The sequence below is a fragment of the Spodoptera frugiperda genome, chromosome 21 (assembly GCF_023101765.2).
Source record: "Spodoptera frugiperda isolate SF20-4 chromosome 21, AGI-APGP_CSIRO_Sfru_2.0, whole genome shotgun sequence".
In the NCBI taxonomy this organism is placed as follows: Eukaryota; Metazoa; Arthropoda; class Insecta; order Lepidoptera; family Noctuidae; genus Spodoptera; species Spodoptera frugiperda.
Window position 1 is genome coordinate 1,299,117 of NC_064232.1, and position 25,234 is coordinate 1,324,350.

Genomic DNA, 25,234 nt, shown 5'->3' on the forward strand with positions numbered 1-25,234 from the left:
CTCAATCGAACCTGCAACAAGTCATCCAACCACTGTACTGACAATTCATTTCTTTAATATAAAAAAATAAGAAAGTTCATTAAAATACAAACAAAAAAATATATATTTTGCAAATGTAACTACCATTTATATGTTTCTTTAAATGTAAATATAATTATATAAAGAATAAATAAAACATTGTATAAATTGTTATACATACGTATATATGTATAAAAATGTTCGCTCTATCGTTTGTGTATTACATAAAAAATAATTTTTTAAATCACGACTCGGTTTGAAATGTAATACCGAATTCTAAACTTCATTTTAAATGATTAAATATTGGAGTTAAATGAAGGAAAAGCATTTATATGTATAGCATGAATTCATAAATATGAGAAAAATATTGTATTTTTTCTATATTTTGCCAAGCGTGAGCGATCTAGACCGAATCGCCGATTATCCGAATCACAAAAAAATGTCGAAATAAGTCTAAGTGCGCTATTATTCTCCCCCCCGCGAAGCCAGTGTTTGCGCGTCAAGTCTTGACTTGACTTGTCTTCTTGAAAATATCATGTTTCTTTCATTAATTCAATAAAAAATAGTGCAAAAAATCAAATCAAATCATCAAAACGTAGCTTTTATTCTCTCCAATGGCAATTTTTTTTAAAAAATCCGATTATCCGAATATTTGATTATCCGAATGGGTCCCGGTCCCCATTAATTCGGATAATTGGAGTTCTACTGTATAGAGAAAAAATATTTTTTCTATATTTTGCCAAGCGTGAGCGGTCAGCAAATTAATGCCTGATTCTTTTCTCTATCCTATAACTTGTCGTTTTAAAACTCAAAATTTTGAGCCTCATATGGGAGTATTTTCAAAAATCCAAATTTTTATGTTAATGTTCTTCTTGTAGATGACTTTAAAATATTAGACACGTGTTTTTTATTTTCTTACGGAAACAAATACTTTCGAAGATATATCGATTTGAAATATCGCGTGACGTCACTTTTGAGTACGTTTTATACTCAATAGTGACGTAGTTAGCTCCCACTCCTAAACTTTGACACGTTTTATGTAAGCATTGTTATCTTATATGACAAAATAAAAAATACGTGTCTAATATTTTTTAATTACCTAACTGACGGACTAAATAGATTTTTAATTTTAATACCCCGTCATCATCCCTATTCTATATTGGACTTAATACTATATGCCTAGCCCACAGCGGCGTTTGGCGTATAATCGATGAGAAAAGATATTATTTGATCCTAATCTGTTCTGTCTATTTGTCCATGTTTCATGGGCAAAATTAATGTTTTCACATCAAGATTTGTTATTAATAATTAATAAATAAAAAATATGTTTACTACACTTGAGCGAAATCTATAAGCGATGTATATTACTTTTGTGTTTTGATTCGTCTATGAATACTATGTATAAATGCTCGAACACTTTTGAGCTTAAAAAAACCATGATCTTTCGACTCTCTCCGAGATCGATTATGTTCGACGCCACTCGAAAATGGTTTCGCATATGTCTGCCTATTTTCGAGACTAATTTAAGCACTCTCAAACAAGCTCGAAAGTATACGAGGTCACCCGATAATGACGTCGGCTCAAAAACAGCTCAAAATAATAATATGCTTGTTTTTTTAATACGGGTTTTAAAATATTAAATTGTACAGTAACACATAGTCTTTATATAGAGACTCTTGTCATGTGAAAATAAGCTTTATATTGCTGTAGTTAGCATGTAAAATCGCTGAAATATTTCGCTTTGAAACACTTTGACTTTTATATTATTTTGTATATAATTGTACCTTCCTACATTAATGTACCAAAATAGTTCGTATAATTATGTCTAATTTGATTGGTAATTGTATTTTGTCACTTTAGGTAAGCGTCTACAGGCCCGTGTCGTACGCATCGCTCGCATCGTATGACGTCATCGGTACGCATCGCATGTAGGCATTGCCGATGATGCGGTCCGTACGATGCGGATCAGTGGACGCAGTTGTATGAGTTTCTATACAAGACAAACTAAAATCCGTTGCGTGCGATGCGTACGATGCGGGCCTGTGGACGCTTACTTTTATCTTTTATACGTACCAAAAAAAAGATATTTTGAAAAAAGTGTGTATAAAATCAAATTCACAAAGTTATATGTTTAATTTTTGTCGTGTTCCAATGTCAAAATATCTCTTTTTTACCGTTAAACAACATGTGTTGCCATCACACAAATTGTTGTAGGTAGTGTTGCCACTTTATAGTGATATTGTATAATTTTCAATTGATTTAAACTTTAAATTGTGCTAGTTTGTTATTGTATAAAGGTTTTGGTGTTCGTAAATATATTGTATGTAACGTATTTGGTTATTTTATTTCGTAAAATACCCATTTTCGACAAAATTTCGTGAAATCGTAGCCTACGTGCAGTCCGGAGCTGCGGACTGCCTAGTGGATTACCGGGGCTCCGGCTTGAAAAGCAGGAGTAGGAACGGGGTGGTTTTTAGTCAGTAAGAGTCTGACACTCCTCGCCTCGCCCAAGGCGGGAGAAGTCATTGGATGATTCGTTATAACAAAAAGATAGGATTGATACTGACATCCGACAAATTATTTAAATAAGTAATATTAGTAGGTATACTTATTTATTTGATTTAACTGTTTATATCATTTTTGTCTAAAGGAGATAGGAGTCTGGAGGCCCAATTACTCCCCTTTCCAATCCCCGATTCCCCATGAGCCCTTAAATTCCTAACTCCCAAAAGGCTGGCAATGCCCTCGTAACGCCTCTGGTGTTTCAGTTGTCCATGTGCGGTGATTGCTTACCATCAGGTGATTCGCCTGCTCGTTTACCGGCTAATACCATAAAAAAGGAAGATTTAATAATTCAGGTTCCATAATATAAAAAAATCTAATATAAAATACCATTTAAAATTAATTTATTAAACTTACAAATCTACAAATACATAACCTAAAAACCTAACGCATGCAAGATATAACCTAAAAATGAAAACAATGTTAGGACGAAAAAGCTGAAGACTTTATACAATGCGTAGACATATAGCGGCATAAACATACAAGTTAATATTTTGAACACAAATTGCTTTCTGCGAGCATAAACTGTGTTTTTCAAACCATCTTTTATTATATATTTTCTTAAACCTATACACCAAATGTACATGTATTCGCGCCAATTGATCTTACAAACGTCAAAGTCAAATATTTCTTTGTCAATTGTAGATAAGCTGTTGTATAGTGCTGCAGTGTTGTCGTCAACGAATCTCCAATTGTTTGTCGTGAAATAGGATAGTGCTGAACACATGTTGTACATCTTTTGGTAGATTTTCAGGAATCTGGAATAGAAAAAATCAGTCGTTCATAAATCGTTGGCTTATTGCAAGAAAACATTAACTGCAAAAAATTCCTAAATGCGATTTTAACTAAAGTGGACTTATTCTGACGCATTCTTACAAAATATACCAGATAGAAATAAGTGAGTTTGCATTTTGAGGGTTTTCCTACTATCGATACATCGCATACTCGAGCTGCGCATCTTACTCGCAGAGCTACATAGTTTAGTATCAGTGGAAACAGTCACATAGTTTCACAGCTTAGCTATTACATCTTCGTAGAATAGCTACATAGCATATTTTTTTTTTTTAATGGGACAAGCCCGCCACAACCTCCCATACCGCTGCAACTCCTGTGCACCAGGATCTACAGTAGATACAACCATGAAAACATCGGAACACTGAAGTCCAACGTCCCAGGGACATGAATGACTGTCTTGGATCCCGCAACGAAATAAATCAGAAGATATTATTAGAGGAGAAGAAAAGAAAACGACACACATTGCATATCTCTGGAGGAAAAGCACCCTTATGTAGACTTGCGCCATCGTAGGCCGCATCATCTACTTACATCACTACATAGTATAAAACAAAGTCGCATTCTCTGTCCCTATGTCCCTTTGTATGCTTAAATCTTTAAAACTACGCAACGGATTTTGATGCGGTTTTTTTAATAGATAGAGTGATTCAAGAGGAAGGTTTATATGTATAATACATTCATAATATATCACCTTTTTTTTTTGAGGGGGATAATCATCTAATGACTTCTCCCGCCTTGGGCGAGGCGGGAGGGAGTGTCAGACTGTTACTGACTAAAAACCACCCCGTTCTTACTCCTGCTTTTCGAGCCGGAGCCCCGGTAACCCGCTAGGTATTCCGCAGCTCCGGATGAATATATCACCATTGCACCCATGCGAAGCTGGGGCGGGTCGCTAGTACAAAATATATATATATACAACGTGTAACAAAAAGGGGGTACACGGCTTCTAGATAACATAACAAACGATACGGTAAGGGTTTTTTAAACTAATTTTTTCATGGTATCAAGTTATGAATTTTTCAAATCGCGCCGCCGCGTGGTTCAAAATTAGGTAGACAGGTACTAGGCGATCAGATTGACAGAAGAAATGTTACGTAATATTTGCGAGTGATCCCTGTAGTGTTGTAACACGTTTTTATGATTTAAAATCAAGAACCATGCGATATCACGTATTTGGTACAAAAAATTTTTTAAACGTATTTTAAGTTGAAACTTCGTGTAGAGACTCTATTCAACCTATATTCATCAGCGCTTCTTGATGTATATGGGTATTTTGTTACACGTTGTATATTTTTTATGGGACATGCCGGTAATCGAACAGACGTATTACCTGATGGTAAGCAATCGCCGCCGCCCATGGACACTTGAAACACCAGAGGCTTTACAAGTGCGTTACCGGCTTTTTGGGAGTTAGGAATTTATGGGTTGTTGTTCGGGAATGGGGATGGGGAAGATTGGGATGGGGGGAATTGGGTGGATTGGAAATTAAAATTAAAAAATATGTTGGTATTCTTACCTCCTCTCCTTCCCAAGTAAAGCGCATATTCCGTCCACAACGTGTCCAGGTATGAAATGCAAGAACCATGAATAGATCAGGAATACCAAAGGGTATTGGGTCTGCCAAACGAAACTCCACCCTATTGCTGCGGGCGTAGGGTAGTTTGTCCTAACTTCTGATGTGTTTATATTTACTAAGTTGTCTGGAAAGAAAACAACAATACTTTTTTTAATACCTCTCTCCCTCTCTAACTATCTCTCTCTCTCTCTCTCTCTCTCTCTCTCTCTCTCTCTCTTTCTCTCTCTTCTGTCCCACATTAGTCTTTTCTCCAGTGTCGTGAGTGCGTTTTGTGGATCACACTAAGAGTTACTCCGTGCGGGAATCGAAACCGCTACACTTTGTACCCGCGCCAATCATGTAGTCAAGTAGTACCGTAAAGCACTTACCTCTTCCAGTATTACCATTAGCCATGGGCGGCACAAATTGCTTACCATCAGGTAACCCATCTTCTCTTAAAAGAACTCACCCCATCGCGTAGGGTTCCTCGTGGAAGCAGTGACGGAGTATATCTTCGGTGCGGTCTGCCCGGCTGCCACTCTCTTCGCAGTCTCCCATGCGGCGGCCAGGATAGCGTTATTCACATAGTCTACTGGCACCAAACCGATGTGGACATCATCACGGGCCATGAACGAGTGCATCAGACCTATACCTGGACCTAGGACGATCTGGAAGGAAGATTAACATATAATTCTATACACGGTGTAACAAAAAGGGGTATACATATCAAGTGCACGGTTTCTAGATAACATAACAAACGATACGGGTTCCTGAGGGTTTTTTAAACTCATGTTTTCATGGAACGAAGTTATGAATTTTTTCAATACATAAAATTCCAGAAATCGAACATCAAAATTAGGTAGATACTCGTACCAGGCGATCAGATTTACAGAAGAAATGTTAGCGTAATGTTTTCGTGATATTAGCAAGTGATCCCTCAACCTAGTGTTGTGATATGTTAAACGTTTATATGTTTTAAAATTAAGAACCATCCGACACCAAGTTTTTGGTACCAATTTTTTTACAACGTATTTTAAGCTGCGTATTCTTCAGTGCTCCTTGATGTATATGGGTATTTTGTTACAGCCTGTATTTACTTAAATAGGGATGATGACGGGGTAAGAAAATTAAAAATCTATTCAGTCCGTCAGTTAGGTAATGAAAAAATATTTGACATGTATTTTTTTATTTTGTCATTTAAGACAACAATACTTAGATAAAATCAAAAAGAGTGACAGCTTACTACATCACTATTGAGTATAAAACGTACTTTAAAGTGACGTCACGCGATATTTAAAATCGATATATTTTCGAAAGCACCTATTTGTTTTAGTAAGAAAATTAAAAATACGGTAATCCCTAGTCGGGTAAAGTATTACTGGACTTTTTTTGGTTTTCGAAAATTTCTCAATAATAGCACGGAGTCTAGAATTGTGCCCAGTATATGGCAATAGGCTCACCCCCTATTACATGGGACTTATAACACAAATGGTGAAAAGTGGATGTACATTGTATAGCGGCATTACGTGCCGTAATGTGCACCTTTGCCTACCCCTTCCGTTGCATATAAGTAGTAAGTATACTCACTCCACTGGCTCCATAAACATTGGACATATCCAACCATCCCGGCATCGGCTCCTTCATAGCACATATTACTGAAAATTTGAAAAATCATTATATCTAGATTGTCTAGATGTTTAAATAACCTAAAGACAATACATTATATGTCTGTAGGTTGTGGATTGTGAAGATTGAAGAATTAGAAGATAGATATTAAAAGTCTCTCACGGTAGAAATATATAATTTATTTTTATATACAGAAGTCACAAGAGTTCAGCACAACACAAGTATAGTTTACAGAAGGAGTGAAATATTAGATGAGAACGGATAGATGAAAACGATAGTTAGGAAAACATATATAAAAGCGCGACGAAATTGAATCGGAGTAAAACTCTTTAATTAAATCCGAGTAACTAGAAGTCTAACACACAAACGCAACTCGCTGATGGCCTACGTGCGACTCTCGACACCTGTCACTTTTTATTTTCTTTTATTAAATCAAGTCAATTGACAGGAGTCGCAACTCCAAAGAGTTTAATAATAATAGGTCGCCACATGTCTGAAAAAATCATATAGGTACTTCATTGTGTGGGGAAAATTATCCAATGTCTTCTATCGCTTTGGGTGAGGCGAGAGGGAGTGTCAGATTCTAACTGACTAAAAACAACCCCGTTCCTACTCCTGCTTTTCGAGCCGGAGCCCCGGTTATCGAGCCGGAGCATCGGTAAATCATATTGGCCGGTAAACGAACTGACAGATCACCTGATGGTGAGCAATCGCCTCCGCCCGTGGATACTTGAAACACCAGGGGCGTTACAAGTGCGTTGCCGGCCTTTTGGGGGTTAGGCATTGTTAGGAAATCGGGGATTGGGAAGAGGAATAATTGGGCCTCCGGTAACCTCGCTCACACAACGCAAGCGTTGTTTCACGTCGGTGTTCTGCTCGGCCGTGGTATCACTCCGATCGAGCCAGCCCATTCGTGGCTCTCCCACACTTAAACTAGTTAATATGATTGAAAAAGAGTAACCTATGAAGTTTCTTGCTCGTTCTTCTCCATAGGAATCTACACTTTGGAACGAGCAAATAGAGCAACTAGAGGACTGACCGACAGACAGACGTTATTAATATTATTGTATTTGCTTTGACGTTCAAAAGTGCCTTCCTGGTCTATTTGAAATAAATAATTTTGACTTTGAATAATGCCTTACCTATTGCTGGTCTGACCACACATAGGGGTAAGCCTTCACACATATTCTTCACAGTCTCCTCAGCAACCGCCTTCCCAAACGAATATGTATTTGGCCAGTTCTTAATCAAACTGGAAAAACATAACAAACACATGTTTTATTACAAACTAGCAAACCCGGCGAACTCCGTTTCGCCATCAGATAAATTCGCTTATTTTTGTATCGGACATGGCGCTGTACGCGAAAAATGGTCCGTTCCTTGCGTTTTTTCCTGAATTTTCTTTGCTATAAACCTCACGGAACCCGAAACCTTTCCAACGAATGCAAAACCGTGGAAATCGGTTCGTACGTTGTGTAGTTATAGCGTCAGGAAGGAAAACCCGACTTATTTTTATATTATAGAAATCCCACCCGGAAATGAATTTCAGACTCCATTTTATACGCAGAAAAGACATGTTTGCTCCCACTCCTAAACTTTGATTCGTTTTATCTAAATATTCTTCTTCTTTTTCATCTTCAAGCCTTTTATCCCCAAAGGGATAGGCAGAGGTGCACAATATGGCACGTAATGCCGCTATACAATGTACACGCACTTTTCACAATTCATGTTGTAAGTCCTATATGGGACATGGGGGTGAGCCTATTGCCATATACCGGGCATATTTCCAGACTCCGTGATACTACTGAAAAATTTTCGACAAACCGAAAATGCCCATCAATACTTCACCCGACTCGAGAATCGAACCCGAGACCCCTTGCCCCTTGCAATCACTCAGCCAAAGAGGCAGTATTAATATTGTTATCTTATATGACAAAATAAAAAATACGTGTCTAATATTTTTTCATTGCCTAACTGACGGACTAAATACATTTTTAACTTTCATACCCCGTCACCATCCCTGTTTAGCTTACCTAGGAGTAATACTGTTCAGTCTGGTTTCGTCAACGGTTTCAGTCATTTTGATCAGCGTATCAGGATCTATAGGGGATTTGTAGAAATCTTCCAAAACCTCTGTATCTATCAGGTTGTCACAGGCGTAGGAATATGCAGTTGACACGTGGACATAGGACCTGAAAACAAGCAATACAAAACTCACGTCTTGGTCCGATATACCTATAAAATGTTCTAAAAGTATCTGCCACGGCTTTAATGGGAGGTAGTGTTGTGTTTGAACATTACAATAGTGAAGAAATTTCGTACCACGAACCAGTTAATTCAATTTGAGAACATAATGAAGTTAAATAAAAATTGATTCTACTCTGTATAGAGTAGTTCACAAATACGCACGAAGCGTCGCTTGTAAAGAATTGATAGCAATTGTTTTTATTGACGAAGCGACAGAGACAGTGAAAGAGATGTGGCTCCTCAATCCTTACGGACATTAGTCGTTCACAAATACGCACGATGCGTCACTTCGTCAATGAAAACAATTGTTATCAATAATTTTCATTAAGGCAGTAAAATATTGTCTTTAGGTGACGCCGATTGCTTACCATCAGATGAACTATCTGCTCGTTTACCTTCATCTCATAAAAAAACTTTTGCTACAGCACAGTGTGCCTTGAAACTAGTCCATGTTTTTAAAATGAAAGAAACAAACTTACTTCAGTTGTTTACAAGCCTTGCCGAGTATGAGAGCTTCCCTGGCGCCTCGCACATTGATCATAGTAGCTACACGAAGTGTCTCATCGAATCTGGTCGTGGCTGCCATGTGGAATATTATGTTTATCTGCAATAGGGATGATGACGGGGTAAGAAAATTAAAAATCTATTTAGTCCGTCAGTTAGATAATGAAAAAATATTAGACACGTATTTTTTTTATTTTGTCATATAACATAACAATACATAGATAAAACGAATCAAAGTCCAAAGAAGTGGGAGCTAGTTACGTCATTTCTACATATAAAATGGATCTAATAGTGACGTCACGCGATATTTCAAAACGATGTATCTTTGTAAGTATTTATTTCTGTAAAGCTATATTTTTGCGTGCTATGGATGGCTGATAGATGGATATACTATCGATACATTGCATACACGAGCTGCGCATCTGCCTTGCACAGCTTAGCTTAGTAACAGTGGAAACAGTCACATAGTTTCACAGCTAAGTTGACTTATTATATCATAGCTTATAACATCTTCGTAGCACAGTTACATAGCACATCTCTAGTGGTAGAGCACCCTGAAGGGGAAAGCCCCTTAATCGGGTATACGACACCCACGGCAAGAGTAGGGGTGTTGATAAATATATTTATACTACTACTTTGCTGTCACCATAAAGCTAACTCAAAGTACCTCTTCAGCAAGCATCTTCCAATCCTTGTCACTAATCCCCAGCCTCATCTCAGCCACATCACCAGCTATGGGCACGATCTTATTCAAGGCTTTGGGCTTATGCTCTTTGACCCAGTCGAAAACCTGAAGAAGAAGAGAAAATCTATACTAATATATACTAATACATATTATAAAGCTAAAGAGTTTGTTTGGTTGTTTGTTTGTTTGTTTGAACGCGCTAAAATTCGGAATTACTGGTCCGATTTCAATAATTATTTTTGTGTTGGATAGCCCATTTATCGAGAAAGGTTATAGGCTATATAACATCACGCTACGATCAATATGAACCGAGCAGAGCGTTTGAAACCGCGCGGAAGTAGCTAGTTTAATTATATAGGGTGACTGGTAATTAGTGAACGATATTAAAACACGTGATTGTACTCATGATTACAAACAACTTTCCCGAAGAAACTTTTCTTGTATACTCATTAGTTTTATTTTTATCACAATAACAAAACAACATAATTTCATTAGCACGCGCGTCATTATAACTGCTGCTAAAAGTACGCGTCCAAAAGCACACATCGCACGCAACGGATTTTAGTATGTCTTGTATAGAAACTCATACAACTGCGTCCACTGATCCACATCGTACGGACCGCATCATCCGCAATGCCTACATGCGGTACGTACTGTTGACTTCATACGGAATGCGTATAATGCGGGCCTGTGGACGCCTACCTTAACAGTTGATCATGCGAAAACACGCGCGCGCGAAATTTTGTTTAATTTGTTCTTGAAACTCCTCTGGTGTTGCGGGTGTCTATGGACGGCGCCGATTGCTTACCATCAGGTGATCCGTCTACTCGTTTGTCACACCATCAAATTGCTACTTACCGGATCCTGTAGTAGTTCATTGATTCTCAGCTCCACAGCCTTCCCCTTCTTTGGTCTTAGTAAGACGAAGACCTTTGACACATTTGTTGCCCTGCAAATAAACATACAAAATAAAACGTTTAAGTCGGGTAAACTCCCTCTTCACCAGTTTGGGCTTCGTAAGTGGAATGACTGCAAAGTGCTCTACCAGTTACAAGTCACAAAGGAACTCTTATTCATGAGCAGCGTGCGCGGCGTCACGGTTACATAAGTAAGGCGTTGCCATTGACCATGGACGGCGCCGATAGCTTACCATCAGGTGATTTGTCTGCTCGCTTTTTTATATTTGATGGGTCGACGTTTAGCCGCTATCTGGCCTGGTGGTAAGTGATGATGCGGAACACGGTGGAGCACGTCTGCCCATAAGGAACTTGGGCCTTGAAGACACCCAGGTTATACCCATCAGGAAACACAGACTTCGGCAAAGGATTCCACTCCTTAGCAATTCGCACAAGGAAGCTTGAAGCGAAGCGCTAAGGAATCCAATCGTTTCAAATCCTATAAAAAATATTGCTTAACACATTGGACGCCGTGGTGGTCACCGGCGACGTTAGCGGAGGATTTGCCTTCAACAGTTTTCTATTGGCAGTCAAAGACTTAAAGATATGAAGTCTTCTAATTACCTGAACATTTTCTCAATGAGCTGCTTCCCCAGGAACCCGGTGCCTCCAGTAACGAACACATTCTGCCCATTATAGAACTGCTGTATGGCTGAGTTTCCTCGGGCAGTCGCTTCATGCATCGGCTTCTGGCGCGCCAGGAAGTTCAGCTCCAACTCCTGTGCGGGGTCCAAGGCTTCTGTTTCACCCATGTTTGTTGGAGACCTGGAGAGTATCATAATAGAATAGAACAAGGAATAAGGGGAGAAAATCATCCAATGACTTCTCTCGTTTTGGGCGAGGTGAGAGGAAGTGTCAGTGTTACTGACTAAAATCCACCCCGTTTTTACTCCTGCTTGTTGAGCTGGAGCTTCGCTAAGTAATCCGCACTCTCCATACATGCTACACTAACAATATAATAGATTTTTAGTTTACATTCCTAATATAGATGTATTTTTACTAAATGCTCATGCAGCAGAGGTGCAACATAAAACACACACACGATATGCAATATACCACTCGACTCGAGGTATCAAAACTGGTTTAGTTTAGAGTTGGGTTGCTTTCCACCAGAGATGTGCTATGCTACGTTGCTGTGGATGTGTTTGGCTTCCCATAATGATATTCATTCGTATATATAGCTAGCAGTAGAAGTAGTAGCTAGCATTGGTGGAAACGGACTCAACGGAGCTATGTTTTTGACATAAAAAGATGCGTGCTATGTTCGTCGCACAGCTACTTTGCGGCGGCGCATCTTCATAGCACAATTTACTCGCACGGCTACATAGCTTAGTATCGGTGGTCGACGGAAACGGTCACATAGTTTCAAAGCTTAGCTATTACATCTTTGTAGCATAGCTACATAGCACATCTCTCGGCCGTGTTCCATAACAAAAAACAGCTCAAAATTACCTATCCAATGATGTAACACACATAGCTATTGGAAGTAGGGACCAGATTTCATAGAAACTAACATACGCCTTTTAAAAACTAAATGTGACCCAAAACAAACGAACGAACGGTACACATAATACAGTTAAATAAAACCGTATTGTAACAGTATTTGAAACAAAAAAATATTCTGACAAGGAAACAAATAGTTACTTTATTGTATACCTAATGTGTTATTCAATAAACTGACACCACTGACCTCCGTATGGTTTATTTTGTCACAAACAATCACAACAATGCATATTCATTATTTAATTGTTCACATAATGATACATAATTCAAATAAGGGCCAAATTAAAAGTACCCTTAACCGACGAGCATGCATGAAAAGACTGTTGATGAAGCGAAAGAGGTGTGTAAGATTCGTAGCAATTGGCGTTACATAGTCTCTGCCTTTACCTATGGGAGACAGGCGTGTTTTTGTGTCCAACGTCATGCCTTTTATCCCCAAAAGGCTAGGCACAGGTGGATATTACGGCACGTAATGCCGTGGTACAATGTATTCCCACTTTTCACCATTTGTGTTATAAGTCCCATGTAATAGGGGGTGAGCCTATAGCCACATACCCAGACTCCGTGCTACTACTGAGAAATTTAAAAAAAAACGAAAAAAGCCCAGTAATACTTTGCCCGACCCGGGAATCGAACCCGAGACCTCTTATCCGGCAGTTGCACTTGCGACCACTTGACCAACGAGGCAGGCGTGAGGTTATGTACGTATGTTATACATAGTAAATTAAAGATTACATCATTACACATAATGTAATAGTTTGTAATCATACAAACGCATTGATTGCTTATGTGCGTCATAAAACCTGTCGTGCTATCCAAGACCTGACAAGTACTAATGTGACTTTTTCCGAGTTATATTTTATTTATTTTTTATTTTTATTTTTTTTAAAAACGTATATATTATGTGCTTTCTAAGATTATTTAGACACCACTGACAAACGGTGAAGGAAAACATCGTGCGGAAACCTGGGCTTAAAATTTCAAATTATAAGTTTGAATTCGCCAACCCGCATTGAGCAAGCGTGGTGATTAATGCTGAAACCTTCTCCGTGTGAGAATGAGGCCTTTGGTCAGCAGTGGCCACTTATAGGCTGTTGATGAAATGACGAGTGATTCATATAGGTGATTAGGCACAATTCTAGACTTCCTGAAGTCTGAAAATATTTATATTTGCCACTGTTTCTGAACTATGAGCCTCCTCTACATAAGAGGGTTTTGCCATAATCTCCAGCAGTCGTGCTGACAATATTTAATTTATTTTATTGAGATGAATCGCGAGATTTATTCATTGGGTTCAGTTTCTGCCATTGGGGGTGGCCTATGTTCAGCTGTGGACTTTTTATGGCTGATATGATGATGATGACGAAATCGCCAGTTTTAGTACTAGGATGATGATGAAATCTTTAGTACTAGGTGATGCAGAAATCAGCATCGAGGAAATAGGGGGAAAGGAGGAGGTTTAGTAACTAGTACAGGTTTTTAGAGATCGCTGCAGCTTGTTTTTTTTTGTCAAAAATCTGTAGACCACTAGTTGGTTCCTATTACACCCGCGACTTACAATTTTTGCCAAAATTCCACCGAACATAATCACTGACATATAAGAAAGATCCTCCACCCTTTTTGGGAAGTTTGTTAAACATCACTGACTGATAAAGTTGTAAAGAACATACCTCATATTTTTGGGAAGTCGGTTAAAAAATCACTGACTGATAAAGTTATAAGAAAATATCTCCTGTTTTCGGAAAGTTTGTTAAAAATCACTGACTGATAAAAGTATAAGAAAATATATCTCCTTTTGGAAAATCGGTTAAGAAATCACTGACGATAAAGTTATAAGACAAATACCTCCTGTTTTTCGAGAAGTCGGTGAAAAAAACTTAAATAATGTAAATGAAATGTTTAAAGTTAAACTTACCTATGTTACGGCGCACTGTCACAAGTAACTACCAAACAACTGGTCACTGAAACTGTCGAGCAGACGACTACATAATATATTGTATTAATTGGGTTCAAATCATCTTTATTCATGGTTAGAAAAAATCATTATTCCTGGGGCATTCTGCAATTAAATGGTAGTAAGTTTAGTAAGTATAGCCGTTAGGCTTCAGCTCACAGAGAGAATCGGAACTGCGGACTATCTAGCGGGTTTACCGGGGCTCCGGCTCGAAAAGCGCGGAGTAGGAACGCGGTGGTTTTTAGTCAGTAAGAGTGTGACACTCCCGCTCGCCTCTCCCAGGGCGGGAGAAGTCATCGGATGATCTTCCCCCTCAAAAAAAGGGGTAACGTGTCAAACAACAACACGTAACGACTGGTAAACTAAACTCCGTTTTATATGTAGGTACTCCGTTTTGTATTATTGTAACTTTATTGTATTTTGTCATCAAAATAAAAAAAATACGTATCTAATAATTTTCATTATATAACTGATGGACTAAATATAAATTTTTAATGTGCATACCCTGTCTACTTCCTTGTTGACCTACCTACATATTACATTTCCTTTTGCAAATGTTTTGAACGAAATTATTTAGTTTTAATGTAAATGTTATTACAGTGGCCTTATTACGAGTTAGCTTTACGTAAAGTAGATTAAAACGAAACTGCGTTCGGCGCTCTGATTGGTTGGTTTATTTGAGCTGGCCAATCAGAGCGCCGAACGCGGTCTCCTTGTCTATCTCGTTGGTCGATTGGTAGCTTATGCAACTGCCAGACAAGGGGTCCCGTGTTCGATTCCCGGGTCGGGAATTACTGGGCTTTTATCGGTTTTTCGAAATTTTCCCAGTAAAGTAACACGGATTCTGGAATTGTGCCCAATATATGGCAATAGGCTCACTCCCTATTACATGGGACTTATAACACAAATGGTGAAAAGTGAGTGTACATTGTATAGCGGCAATACGTGCCGTAATGTGCACCTCTGCCTACCCCTTCAGGGATAAAAGGTGTGACGTAAAGCAAACTCGTACTAAAAATGCAGAATATCCCTACTGTCTGTTAAGACACAATGTTATGTTGTACATTTTACCTAAGTCTAGAACAAATAAGTTTTAGTAAATAACTAGAAATTAGTGTGATAATTTGAATAATCAATTTTTTTTTACATTAAAGGTGATTCACCTTTTGTATTTTGTGACTTAAAATTTGGAGTATAACGTCTAATTTTCAATCAAAAGGTAACGGTAAGTCGGCACAATTTAAGAGGTCAATAGGGACGTTTGTCTTTGTACCGCTATTACTAGAAACGTCATGGAATTACACGGTAAACACTGAAATTTGAGGGGCTGCAGACGGCGAGCAACAGACCACCACAGATGGGGCCCAGTAGGGCTGATGCCTGATCCGGAGCTTTTTAGTCAGTAAGAGTCTGACACTCCCTTTCACCTCACCCAAAGCCGGAAAATTGACAATGGATGATTTTCCCCGCACAAAAAAAAAAACGTTTTTTTTTTACATTTAATGGGTCGACCTTTGGCCGCTATCTCACCTGATGGTAAGTGATGATGCGGCCTACGGTGGAGCACGTCTGCCCATAAGCAACCTATTCACTCGGGCCTTGAAGACACCCAAGTTATACCCATCAGGAAACACAGACTCCGGCAAGGAGTTCCACTCCCTAGCAGTTCGCACAAGGAAGCTTGAAGCGAAGCGCTTCGTGCGAGTGGATGGGATATCTACCATGAAGCGGTGACGCCTCGCCGATTGTCTTGTGGTTCTATGATGAAAAGGGAAATGAAAAGGTCATACAACTGCGTCCACTGATCCGCATCGTACGGACCGCATCATCGGCAATGCCTACATGCGATGCGTACTGATGACGTCATACGGAATACTTGAAACCACATGCAAGTATGACGTCACTGCGCCTATTATTGACCGGGGTTTAGGTCAATATCTATTTAGGCACTTGTTTTTTTTTAGTATGTACTGGTACTGTGAATATTCATAGGCCACTGCGTTCTAGTTTCCTTATAGTCCATTGAAATGTTACAATTTGAGGGCCGAATTATGCATTTTAGAGGACGCAATTTTATTTTTTGATCATGTAGGGGGGGTCAATAGAAGCTTAACTTGAAGTTTGTGGGGTCGCCACCCTTGTCCCTCGGCCGCCATCTTGGAAAAAGGGATGGAAACACTTTTTGCTATATCTCGGAAACTATGCATCGTAATAAAATTTTTAAAATCATAATTTGTAAAAAAATATTTTGCCTACAAATATGTTTATATACCTTTTTGCCCTAAATTAACAATTAAAGAAGTTATAAGTAAAAAAAGTGATATTTTTTTTAATAAAATTTTCTTTTTTGCTGTATAACTTTTTTTACATTTTATAAATAAATGACTTCAGGCCAATCTTGTAGAATATTTTTCGAGAAAAATTTTTCCCTACAACTGTTTTCAATTTCATTCATTAGAAACTCAGTTACAGCGCTCCGAAGTTAACCGGGTTCGTCAAATTAGTCCAGTCAAATAAGGTTAAATTAGGTAAGAATCTCGGAATGCGAGATACCCAGCTGTAAATTTGTATATACTTGTATATTGACCGCCTAAAACTTGTCTCAAAACCATGGTATATATGGTAGGGTGTAAGCAACTCTTAAAATTCAGGGTCAAAGGTCCCAAAAATCGTTCTTTTGCGGTTTTTGGAAATATCTCATTTTCTATGGGTTTTTGGTATTTGTATTCATTATCAATATTGTAGAATACAAAATTCTCTACAACTTTTGTCTAAATTTTTTTTTACATGGTGAACCGTTGTCAAGTTAGAGGGCGGAGAACGCACGGCAAAAATATTCTACAAGATTGGTCTGAAGCCATTTATTTATAAAATGTAAAAATTCTGTGATATAGCAAAAGAGAAAATTTTATTAACAAAATTTCACTTTTTTTACTTATAACTTCTTTAATTGTTAATTTAGGGTAAAAAGTTATTAAACATATTTGTAGGCAAAATAATTTTCTACAAATTATGATTTTAAAAATTTTATTACGATGCATAGTTTCCGAGATATAGCAAAAAAAGTGTTTCCATCCCTTTTTCCAAGATGGCGGCCGAGGGACAAGGGTGGCGACCCCACAAACTTCAAGTTAAGCTTCTATTGACACCCCCTACATGATCAAAAAATAAAATTGCGTCCTCTAAAAAATGTAAAGCTCATGTAACATTTCAATGGACTATTATGTAAAAATATTTTGTTTTTAGTTTTGAAGTTTCGTTGTAAATGCGTCAGGGATTTTGGTAATGGCTTTTTTTGTGGGGGGAAAATCATCCAATGACTTCTCTCGCCTTGGGCGAGGCGAGAGGGAGTGTCAGACTCTTACTGACTAAAAACCACCCCGTTCCTACTCCTGCCTGTCGAGCCGGAGCCCCGGTAACCTTTTACGTTGTCCGCAGCTCCGGTAGGACACCCATCTGTGGTGGTCTAATGGCTCTTTAAGGCGCGCGTAGAACGCGACGCGCCGCACGCACGGGTCTGGTTCTGGTCGGGCGGCGAGCTACCCCTACTCGCCGTCCGCAGGCCCGCACTTACGGTGGCCGGAGATCGTCCCGCGATCCCCGACGCCCGGAGTGTCTTCTGCGGCGGCTGGGGTGTGACGAGGATCGTTCCCTCACGCGCGGGAGAAGTCATTGGATGATTTTCCCCAAGAAAAAAAAACGTCCATCCAACGCATTTCTAGAAGAAATTGTTAATTTATTTTGTTTCTCTAATTCTGTCGATATATTATGTATCTTTTGACACCACTTAACCTTAAACTTAAGTAGTTGACTGAAGTTTAAGTTTACGTTTAACGTTTGGTCAAAAACGTGTGCTAATTGATATTTAAACACGTGTTTTACTTTTATATGTCAACTAGCTGTTGCCCGCGACTTCGTCCGCGTAAAATAATGACTCGCTTTTATATTTTATTTCATAAAAAATTCAATTTTTTTCTTAAATAAATGTAGCCCCAGTTACTCCTTAGTACATCAGCTACGTGCCAAATCCCGTCAAAATAGGTCCAGCCATTTTAGATATTAAGCCAGAACAAACAGACAGATAAACATTGACCGTCGAATGTGCTGAAAGATCATACAAACAGATCATGAAAACTACCTAGCGGGTTTACCGAGGCTCCGGCTCGAAAAGCAAGGTTAGGAACGGGGTGGTTTTTAGTCAGTAAGAGTCTGACACTCCCTCTCGCCCAAGAAGGGAGGGGGAAGCCATTGGACGACTTTTCCCCTTAAAAGAAATAAAAAAAGACGATGATAAACTGGATTTGTATCGCTTTATTATGTAGCAATAACGTAAGTACATTTCAGTTATGCATATGTAGTGTATCGATACGTAGCGATACCATTGAACTTGTTAAAAATGGGTCACCAATGGTTCAAATCTATTTTGTGTTAGTGGTGTTAAGTATAGTATTTTGACAGTTTCTCTCACTTCACCCAAGGCGAGAAAAGTCATGCATCAAGCACGGTTTTCCCCCTTCAATTATTTTAGTAAAATGAAGAAAGAAACAACAGACACGATTTCAACCAGGATTTCATCTATGATCGTCCCAGTGTAGGGCAAAGGCCTCCCTACCCTCCTTCCACTCCTCTCTGTTTAAAGCTTTTTGCGGCCAATCCTTGTCATAGATGTCGAGTTCGTCCCGCCAGCTCCTTTTGGGCCTGCCGCGATGTCTGTGGACGTTGAGTGGGCTCCACTCAGTAGTGAGTTTTGCCCACCGCTCGTCCGACATGCGGCAGACGTCACCAGCCCAGTTCCATTTCAAGATGGCGGCTTTATGATAGCGTGGTGTTTCTTATTCTGTAACAGACACACAATTTAAAAATCATAGTGCACCAACAGTTTAACTGAAACTCGTGCAACTAAGCATAAATATGTAACTACACAATCTTTTTTAAATCATCTGACAACCGCTTTCAAAATGTGACAGCCAAAAAAACAACATCACAAAAATTCACGTTAAAATTTTTTTCGAAAGCGTACTTTTATAAGTCAACAAACAAATTTTCGTTTCAATAAGACCATTTTTCATAAAACCTTTAACAGGAACAGTTAGGAAAAAGCGTACAAGTGTAATTTGAGACCAATTTTTTGATAAATTTTTCGTGCAAACGTAAAGATTATTTTTCGCGAAAATTTCGTCGAAAATCTATACCTTACGCTACCGCTGCAATGATGTACCTTTCTTGGCGACGCGTATATTTGACTGCCAAAGGCAGTTCTTCCCTCTTCAGTCGGCGCGGTCTTCACATCGAGCGAGGAACTTTAAAAAAGTAACCCACTGCCTGTTTGACATGGATGGCACCATTATCGGTAAGTAAGGAAGTTGTTGACTGGACATCTACACTATATGAGCTGCTGTTTATATGTGAACATTCTTCTGCCGTGGCTAAGGCGAGAGAAGTGTCTGGGTTTTTCCACCAGAGATGTTCTATGTAGCTATGCTACGGACATGTAACAGTTAAGCTGTGAAACTATGTGACCGTTTCCACTGATACTAAGTTATGTAGCTGTGCGAGGAAGATACGCAGCTCGAGTATGCGATGTATCGATAGTAGGGAAGCCATCCAAAACGCGCATCCATAGCACGCATATAAAAAACATAGCTTAACTGAGTCCGTTTCCACCAGTGCTAAGCATGTGTACCAATGAATAAGATTGGTGGACGCCAAACGCATCCACAGCAACGTAGCATAGCACATCTCTGGTGGAAAAGCACCGTCAGACTCTTACTGCCTAAATACCACCCCGTTCCTACTCCTGCTTCGAGCTGGAGCCCCGGTAACTCGCTAGGTCATCTGCAGTTCCAAGTTCTACTACATGTTAATTTTGTCTGCAGACTCGGAGTCACAGTATGCTGTGATGCTGAAGGAGATCTGTGCTAGACATGGCAAGAAGTATACGCCGGATCTGGAAGCCAAAGTGAGTGTCATTCATATACCGTATGGGGAAACCTCTTATGACTTAATGTAAACCACATATTTGTTATCATCTTGGCTGACGATACACGGAAAATGAGCGCAATAGGCTCAGTAAGCCAAAAAGCATTATGCATTATTCTCTTTGAGGTAATTTGTACACTCTTTACAAATACGGCATTATAAGTTATAACAGCCGCGTCGCATGTCCGTAACATTTCTAGACAATCTACAACATTACAGCTCTTCTGTGGTCAATAAGGTACTTAATACTTGATTAACTAAATTATTTCTCTGTTATCTTCAAATAGAACACTACCTCCCATCAAAGCCGTGGCAGATAATTGTAAAATATATCTACCTTTATTTTTAAAGGGGAAAATGATCCAATGACTTCTTTCGCCTTGGGTGAGACGAGAGGGAGCGTCAGACTCTTACTGACTAAAAACCACCCCGTTTCTTCTCCTGATTTGAGCCGGAGCCCCGGTAACCTTTTACGTTGTCCGCAACCCCGAATCAGGCTCTTTGAGGCGCGCGCGGAACGCGAGTAAAATATACCTTGTATTTTGATTTTCATAATTCAGAAAATTAGCAACTGCAGTACATATTTTGGGAATTTAAGTTTATGCTCACTTTCCAGTACATGGGAGGCACGGACCAAGAGATATGCACGGGCCTGGTGAAGGACCTGCACATGAACTGCTCGGCAGACCAACTGGAGTCCGAGCTACGGGAGCTATGTAGGATCAAGCTGCCTCTCGCGCCACTGTCGAAAGGTAGCCAACGAAACAATGTAACCAAGTATTCTATTGTGAACCTGATTGAAAAAGAGTAACCTATGAAGTTTCTTGCTCGTTCTTCTACATAGGAATCTACACTTTGGGACGAGCAAATAGAGCAATTAGAGGACTGACCGACAGAAAGACATTTTGTTTTCTTTGTATTGTAATATTTGCTTTGACGTTCAAAAGTGCCTTCTCGATCTATTTGAAATAAATAATTTTGACTTTTACTTTGGTATAACGTAATGTTTTTAATCGACTTCTTAACGTGTATACAAAATTTCAGCTTAATCGGTCAAAAATATCTGCTTAAATATTATGTTAAAAGATTTCAATTCACACGCATACCTAAATTTTAACATACATACATGGACTTAATTTCGTTACATGATACAAGACAGTCATTCATGTCCCTGAGACGTTGGACTTCAGTGTTCCGGTTTGCATGGTTGTATCTACTGTAAATCCTGGTGTATAGGAGTTGCTGAGGTTCTGGGAGGTTCTCACATTGAATCATCATCATCAGCCAGAAGACGTCATTAAGTCTTCCACGTAGAACGACAAGCCGCCACCTGCATCCACTGGCTCTCCGCCACTCTGACGATGTCGTCGGTCCACCTTTTTTTTTTAAGTGGGAAAAATCATCCAATGACTTCTTGGGCAAGACGAGAGGGAGTGTCAGACTCTTACTGACTAAAAACCACCCCGTTCCTACTCCTGCTTTCTGCGTCAGAGCCCCGGTAAACCCGCTAGGTAGTCCGCAGCTCCGGCGTTGGTCTACCTAGTGGGAAGTCTGCCCATGTTACGTCTTTCGGTCCGCGGTCGCCACTCGATCACTTTTTTGGCCCAGCTGTGCAATGCAGTCCCATTGAATAATATACCCTGTTTTTTATTATTTCAGGAGCTGAACGCCTGCTGAAACATCTCCGTGATAATGGCATTTCATTCGCCTTAGCTACGAACTCTACGCGGAAAGCTGTGCGGCTCCATGTCGCAGCGAAACCGAAACTGTTCGCTATGTTTCATCATATGGTATGTTTTAACCATCTCAAAAAGTGTGGGAGAACCATGCTTCGGCACCAATGGGCCGGCTCGACCGGAGTGATAACACGGCCGAGCAGAAAACCGACGTGAAACTACGCTTGCGTTGTGTCAGTGAGGTTACCAGAGGCCTAATTACCTCCATTCCGAATCTCACTTGCAATGCTTCTGGAGTGTCGGGTATCTATGGGTGGTGGCTATTGCTTACCATAAGGTGATCCATCTGCTCGTTTACTCACGTAAACTGAGGAAAGCTCTACTAATTTCAAGTCACAACATCACATCAACAGCCTATAAGTGGCCACTGTTGACCAAAGCCCTCTTCTTACACGGAGGTTTGAGCATTAATCACCACGCTTGCTCAATGCGGGTTGGTGATTTCAAACTTATAATTTGAATAAGTCTAAGTTTCCTTCCTTCATTGTATAGCAATGGTATCTACCTCTGTTAAGTTTATATCACATTGATACTTACCAGGGGGTCTACTCGCCTACGCCGTAGGTTTTATTGATTTACTAATAGAATTACTTGAAATAACGTTTTATTTTTAATTTCGTATCAAAACCTATTTATTTATCTTCATTTCATTCGATAACTTTTATTCACAAAAGTGCGCAATAAATAGAATTGTAGTATGCAATCTGCGAAGTTTAGGACGAAACTTTTTTCTTTGAATTAGAGTAGGCCCCCTAGGTTTCGAACCTGTACGTAAGAAGCTGGTGAGTGTAGCTACGTTAATTTGTCCAGGTTTGTGCTGGCGATCCTGAGGTAGACCGAGGGAAACCACACCCTGACATCTACCTGATGGCTGCAGCCAAGTTTCCTGACAAACCAAAGCCAGTGAAGGTATTGATCATCATATTTTTTATATCCTGGAAGGCTTTTTTTTTGAGGGGGGAAATTCATCTTATGACTACCCCCGCCCTGGGTGAGGCGAGAGTGAGTATCAGACTCTTACTGACTAAAAACCGCCCCGTTCCTACTCCTGCTTTGAGCCGGAGCCCCGGTAAATTTTCCGAAGGCTTTCGGTGCTTTTCCACCAGAGATGTGCTATGCTACGTTGCTTTGTATGCGTTTGACTTCCACCAATCATATTCATTGGTACACATAGCTTAGCACTGAAAAAAATTCGTACCCCAGACCAGTTAATTCAATTTGAGAACATAATAAAGTTAAATAAACATTGACTCTACTCTGCATAAAGTGGTTCACAAATAAGCACGATGCGTCATTCGCAATTGCTATCAATTATTTTTATTGACGAAGCGACAGAGACAGTGAAAGAGGTATCTCTTTCATAAAAAAACTCATACCTACGTAGATTTTTTGTACGAAAAAAATATGTATCAATCATTTATATTTAGAATTGTAATCTTCAAACACAACACTACGTCCCATTAAAGCCGTGGCAGATACTTTTAAAGCTCCTTATATCTAATATTTTTTTCAGTGCCTCGTATTCGAAGATTCAGTGGTCGGCTTGGAGGCAGGACTAGCAGCCGGCATGCAGGTAATATCTGTGTAACTCTGCTACACTGCTACTAAATAAAAAAACATATGTATAAGTGTGGGAGAGCCATGCTTCGGCACGAATGGGCCGGCTCGACTGGAGTGATACCACGACCAAGCAGAAAACCGATGTGAAACAACGCTTGCGTTGTGTTTTATGGTATAAGCCGGTAAACGAGCAGACGTATCACCTGATGGTAAGCAATCGCCGTCGCCCATGGACATCCAAAACACCAGAGGCGTTACAAGTGCGTTGGCGGATTTTTGGAGGTTAGGAATTTAAGGGTTGTTTGGAAATCGGGGATTGGGAAATTGGGCTTGGCATGGCTCTTCTACATGACATTCAATTAGTTATCAATTCATCTTTTACCCAACAGGTTGTAATGACACCACCTAAGCATATACCGCCGCAGCAGTACCGCAAAGCTACTCTAGTCTTAAAATCACTTCAGGACTTCAGACCAGAATACTTTGGGCTCCCTCCATTTCAGGACGATATCAAGAGAAGACCAACGCTCATATAAGAACATATAAGAGTTGGATATGGATTTACGTAACTTTTGGAGACCGGTAGACATTTTGCGCAAGTGGAAAAACGTGTTGCGCAAACTTCTAGAGTTTTAAAGAACATTTCTCGAAGCTGATTTGCTGAAAAACAATTTTGCGCAAGTACTATATTTTGAAGGCGTTTTTGACGCTTGCCAAGATGCTATATTTTACAGCATTTCATCAAAAATCTTTAAAATTATAATCCTTTGCGCAAAGTTCAAAAATGATTAAAATTACAAGTGTTGCCTTAATAAGTAAATAATAAAAATCTGTTGGCTTTGCGCTACAGGGTTGCCATTTGAAACTATGTTGGTGTTGCCACGTTTTTGGTATAATGAAATTCTCTACTTAGCTTTAAGTAGACCGCGCACGCTTTACGTTTTGCTAAAATATTTACCAATCAAAATTGTATTGATCGGTTTTCAAGTTATGCTTAATACATTTTATTATTTCACTGTAGCGGACTCGTTGTTCAAATGAAATTTTCAAGTAGCTTTTTAAATATACAACGGTGAATTTTATAATAATTTTATTATCAAGTTTGAACCAAATAAACTTGCTTTCAAACATTTTTTGTTTGTATTGTTTTTGTAAATCTACTAGTGAAGTACTGAAGCGATTTTAAAAGGTAAGCGTCCACAGGCCGGCATCGTAATGTACGCATCGCACGGATTGGACGGATCGCATCAATCGAATTCATTTCAAGACAAACTAGAATTCGTTGCGTGCGATACGACCGATCCGTGCGATGCGTGCGATCCGACCGATGCGTGCGATCCGACCGATCCGTGCGATGCGTGCGATCCGTGCGATCCGACCGATCCGTGCGATCCGACTGATGCGTCCGATCCGACCGATGCGTGCGATCCGACCGATGCGTGCGATCCGACTGATGCGTGCGATCTGTCGGATGCGTGCGATCCGACCGATGCGATCGACCCATCCGATACGTGTGATATGTCCGAAACGTGATCTGTCCGATACGTGTGATCT

At 39.6% G+C, this 25,234-nt stretch overlaps 2 protein-coding genes and 1 long non-coding RNA gene across 5 annotated transcripts in view; 1 reads left to right on the top strand and 2 right to left on the bottom strand.

Moving 5' to 3' along the window:
- LOC118280546 (pseudouridine-5'-phosphatase-like) overlaps positions 1–24,810 on the top strand; it is a 157,094-nt gene extending 132,284 nt beyond the window's left edge. Inside the window, exons 2-8 of the mRNA XM_050702216.1 lie at positions 19,435–19,755; positions 20,282–20,364; positions 21,001–21,136; positions 22,044–22,174; positions 22,931–23,029; positions 23,634–23,693; positions 24,070–24,810. Coding sequence (XP_050558173.1) covers positions 19,737–19,755; positions 20,282–20,364; positions 21,001–21,136; positions 22,044–22,174; positions 22,931–23,029; positions 23,634–23,693; positions 24,070–24,216 — 675 coding nt within the window. The 5' untranslated portion in view covers positions 19,435–19,736 and the 3' untranslated portion in view covers positions 24,217–24,810. The remainder of the gene's footprint in view (positions 1–19,434; positions 19,756–20,281; positions 20,365–21,000; positions 21,137–22,043; positions 22,175–22,930; positions 23,030–23,633; positions 23,694–24,069) is intronic.
- The window catches only part of LOC118280547 (fatty acyl-CoA reductase wat-like), a 138,828-nt gene continuing 116,501 nt past the window's right edge, over positions 2,908–25,234 (bottom strand). The window contains exons 1-11 of one of the 3 annotated variants that reach the window (XM_050702183.1): positions 14,367–14,492; positions 11,513–11,713; positions 10,851–10,941; positions 9,975–10,097; positions 9,283–9,407; positions 8,590–8,748; positions 7,699–7,808; positions 6,518–6,585; positions 5,400–5,598; positions 4,892–5,075; positions 2,908–3,338 (exon numbers count right to left, since the gene is read on the bottom strand). In XM_050702183.1, the coding sequence (XP_050558140.1) occupies positions 2,957–3,338; positions 4,892–5,075; positions 5,400–5,598; positions 6,518–6,585; positions 7,699–7,808; positions 8,590–8,748; positions 9,283–9,407; positions 9,975–10,097; positions 10,851–10,941; positions 11,513–11,700 (1,629 nt within the window). In that variant the 5' untranslated portion in view covers positions 11,701–11,713; positions 14,367–14,492 and the 3' untranslated portion in view covers positions 2,908–2,956. Of the gene's footprint in view, positions 3,339–4,891; positions 5,076–5,399; positions 5,599–6,517; positions 6,586–7,698; positions 7,809–8,589; positions 8,749–9,282; positions 9,408–9,974; positions 10,098–10,850; positions 10,942–11,512; positions 11,714–14,121; positions 14,143–14,366; positions 14,493–25,234 lie in introns of those variants that run through there. The other 2 variants (XM_050702182.1, XM_050702184.1) reach the window with 2 other exon arrangements.
- Positions 3,663–4,272, bottom strand: LOC126912047 (uncharacterized). The gene is made up of 2 exons (XR_007706664.1): positions 4,237–4,272; positions 3,663–4,066 (listed from the first exon to the last, which is right to left on the bottom strand). It is a non-coding gene; the product is annotated as an uncharacterized LOC126912047 (long non-coding RNA).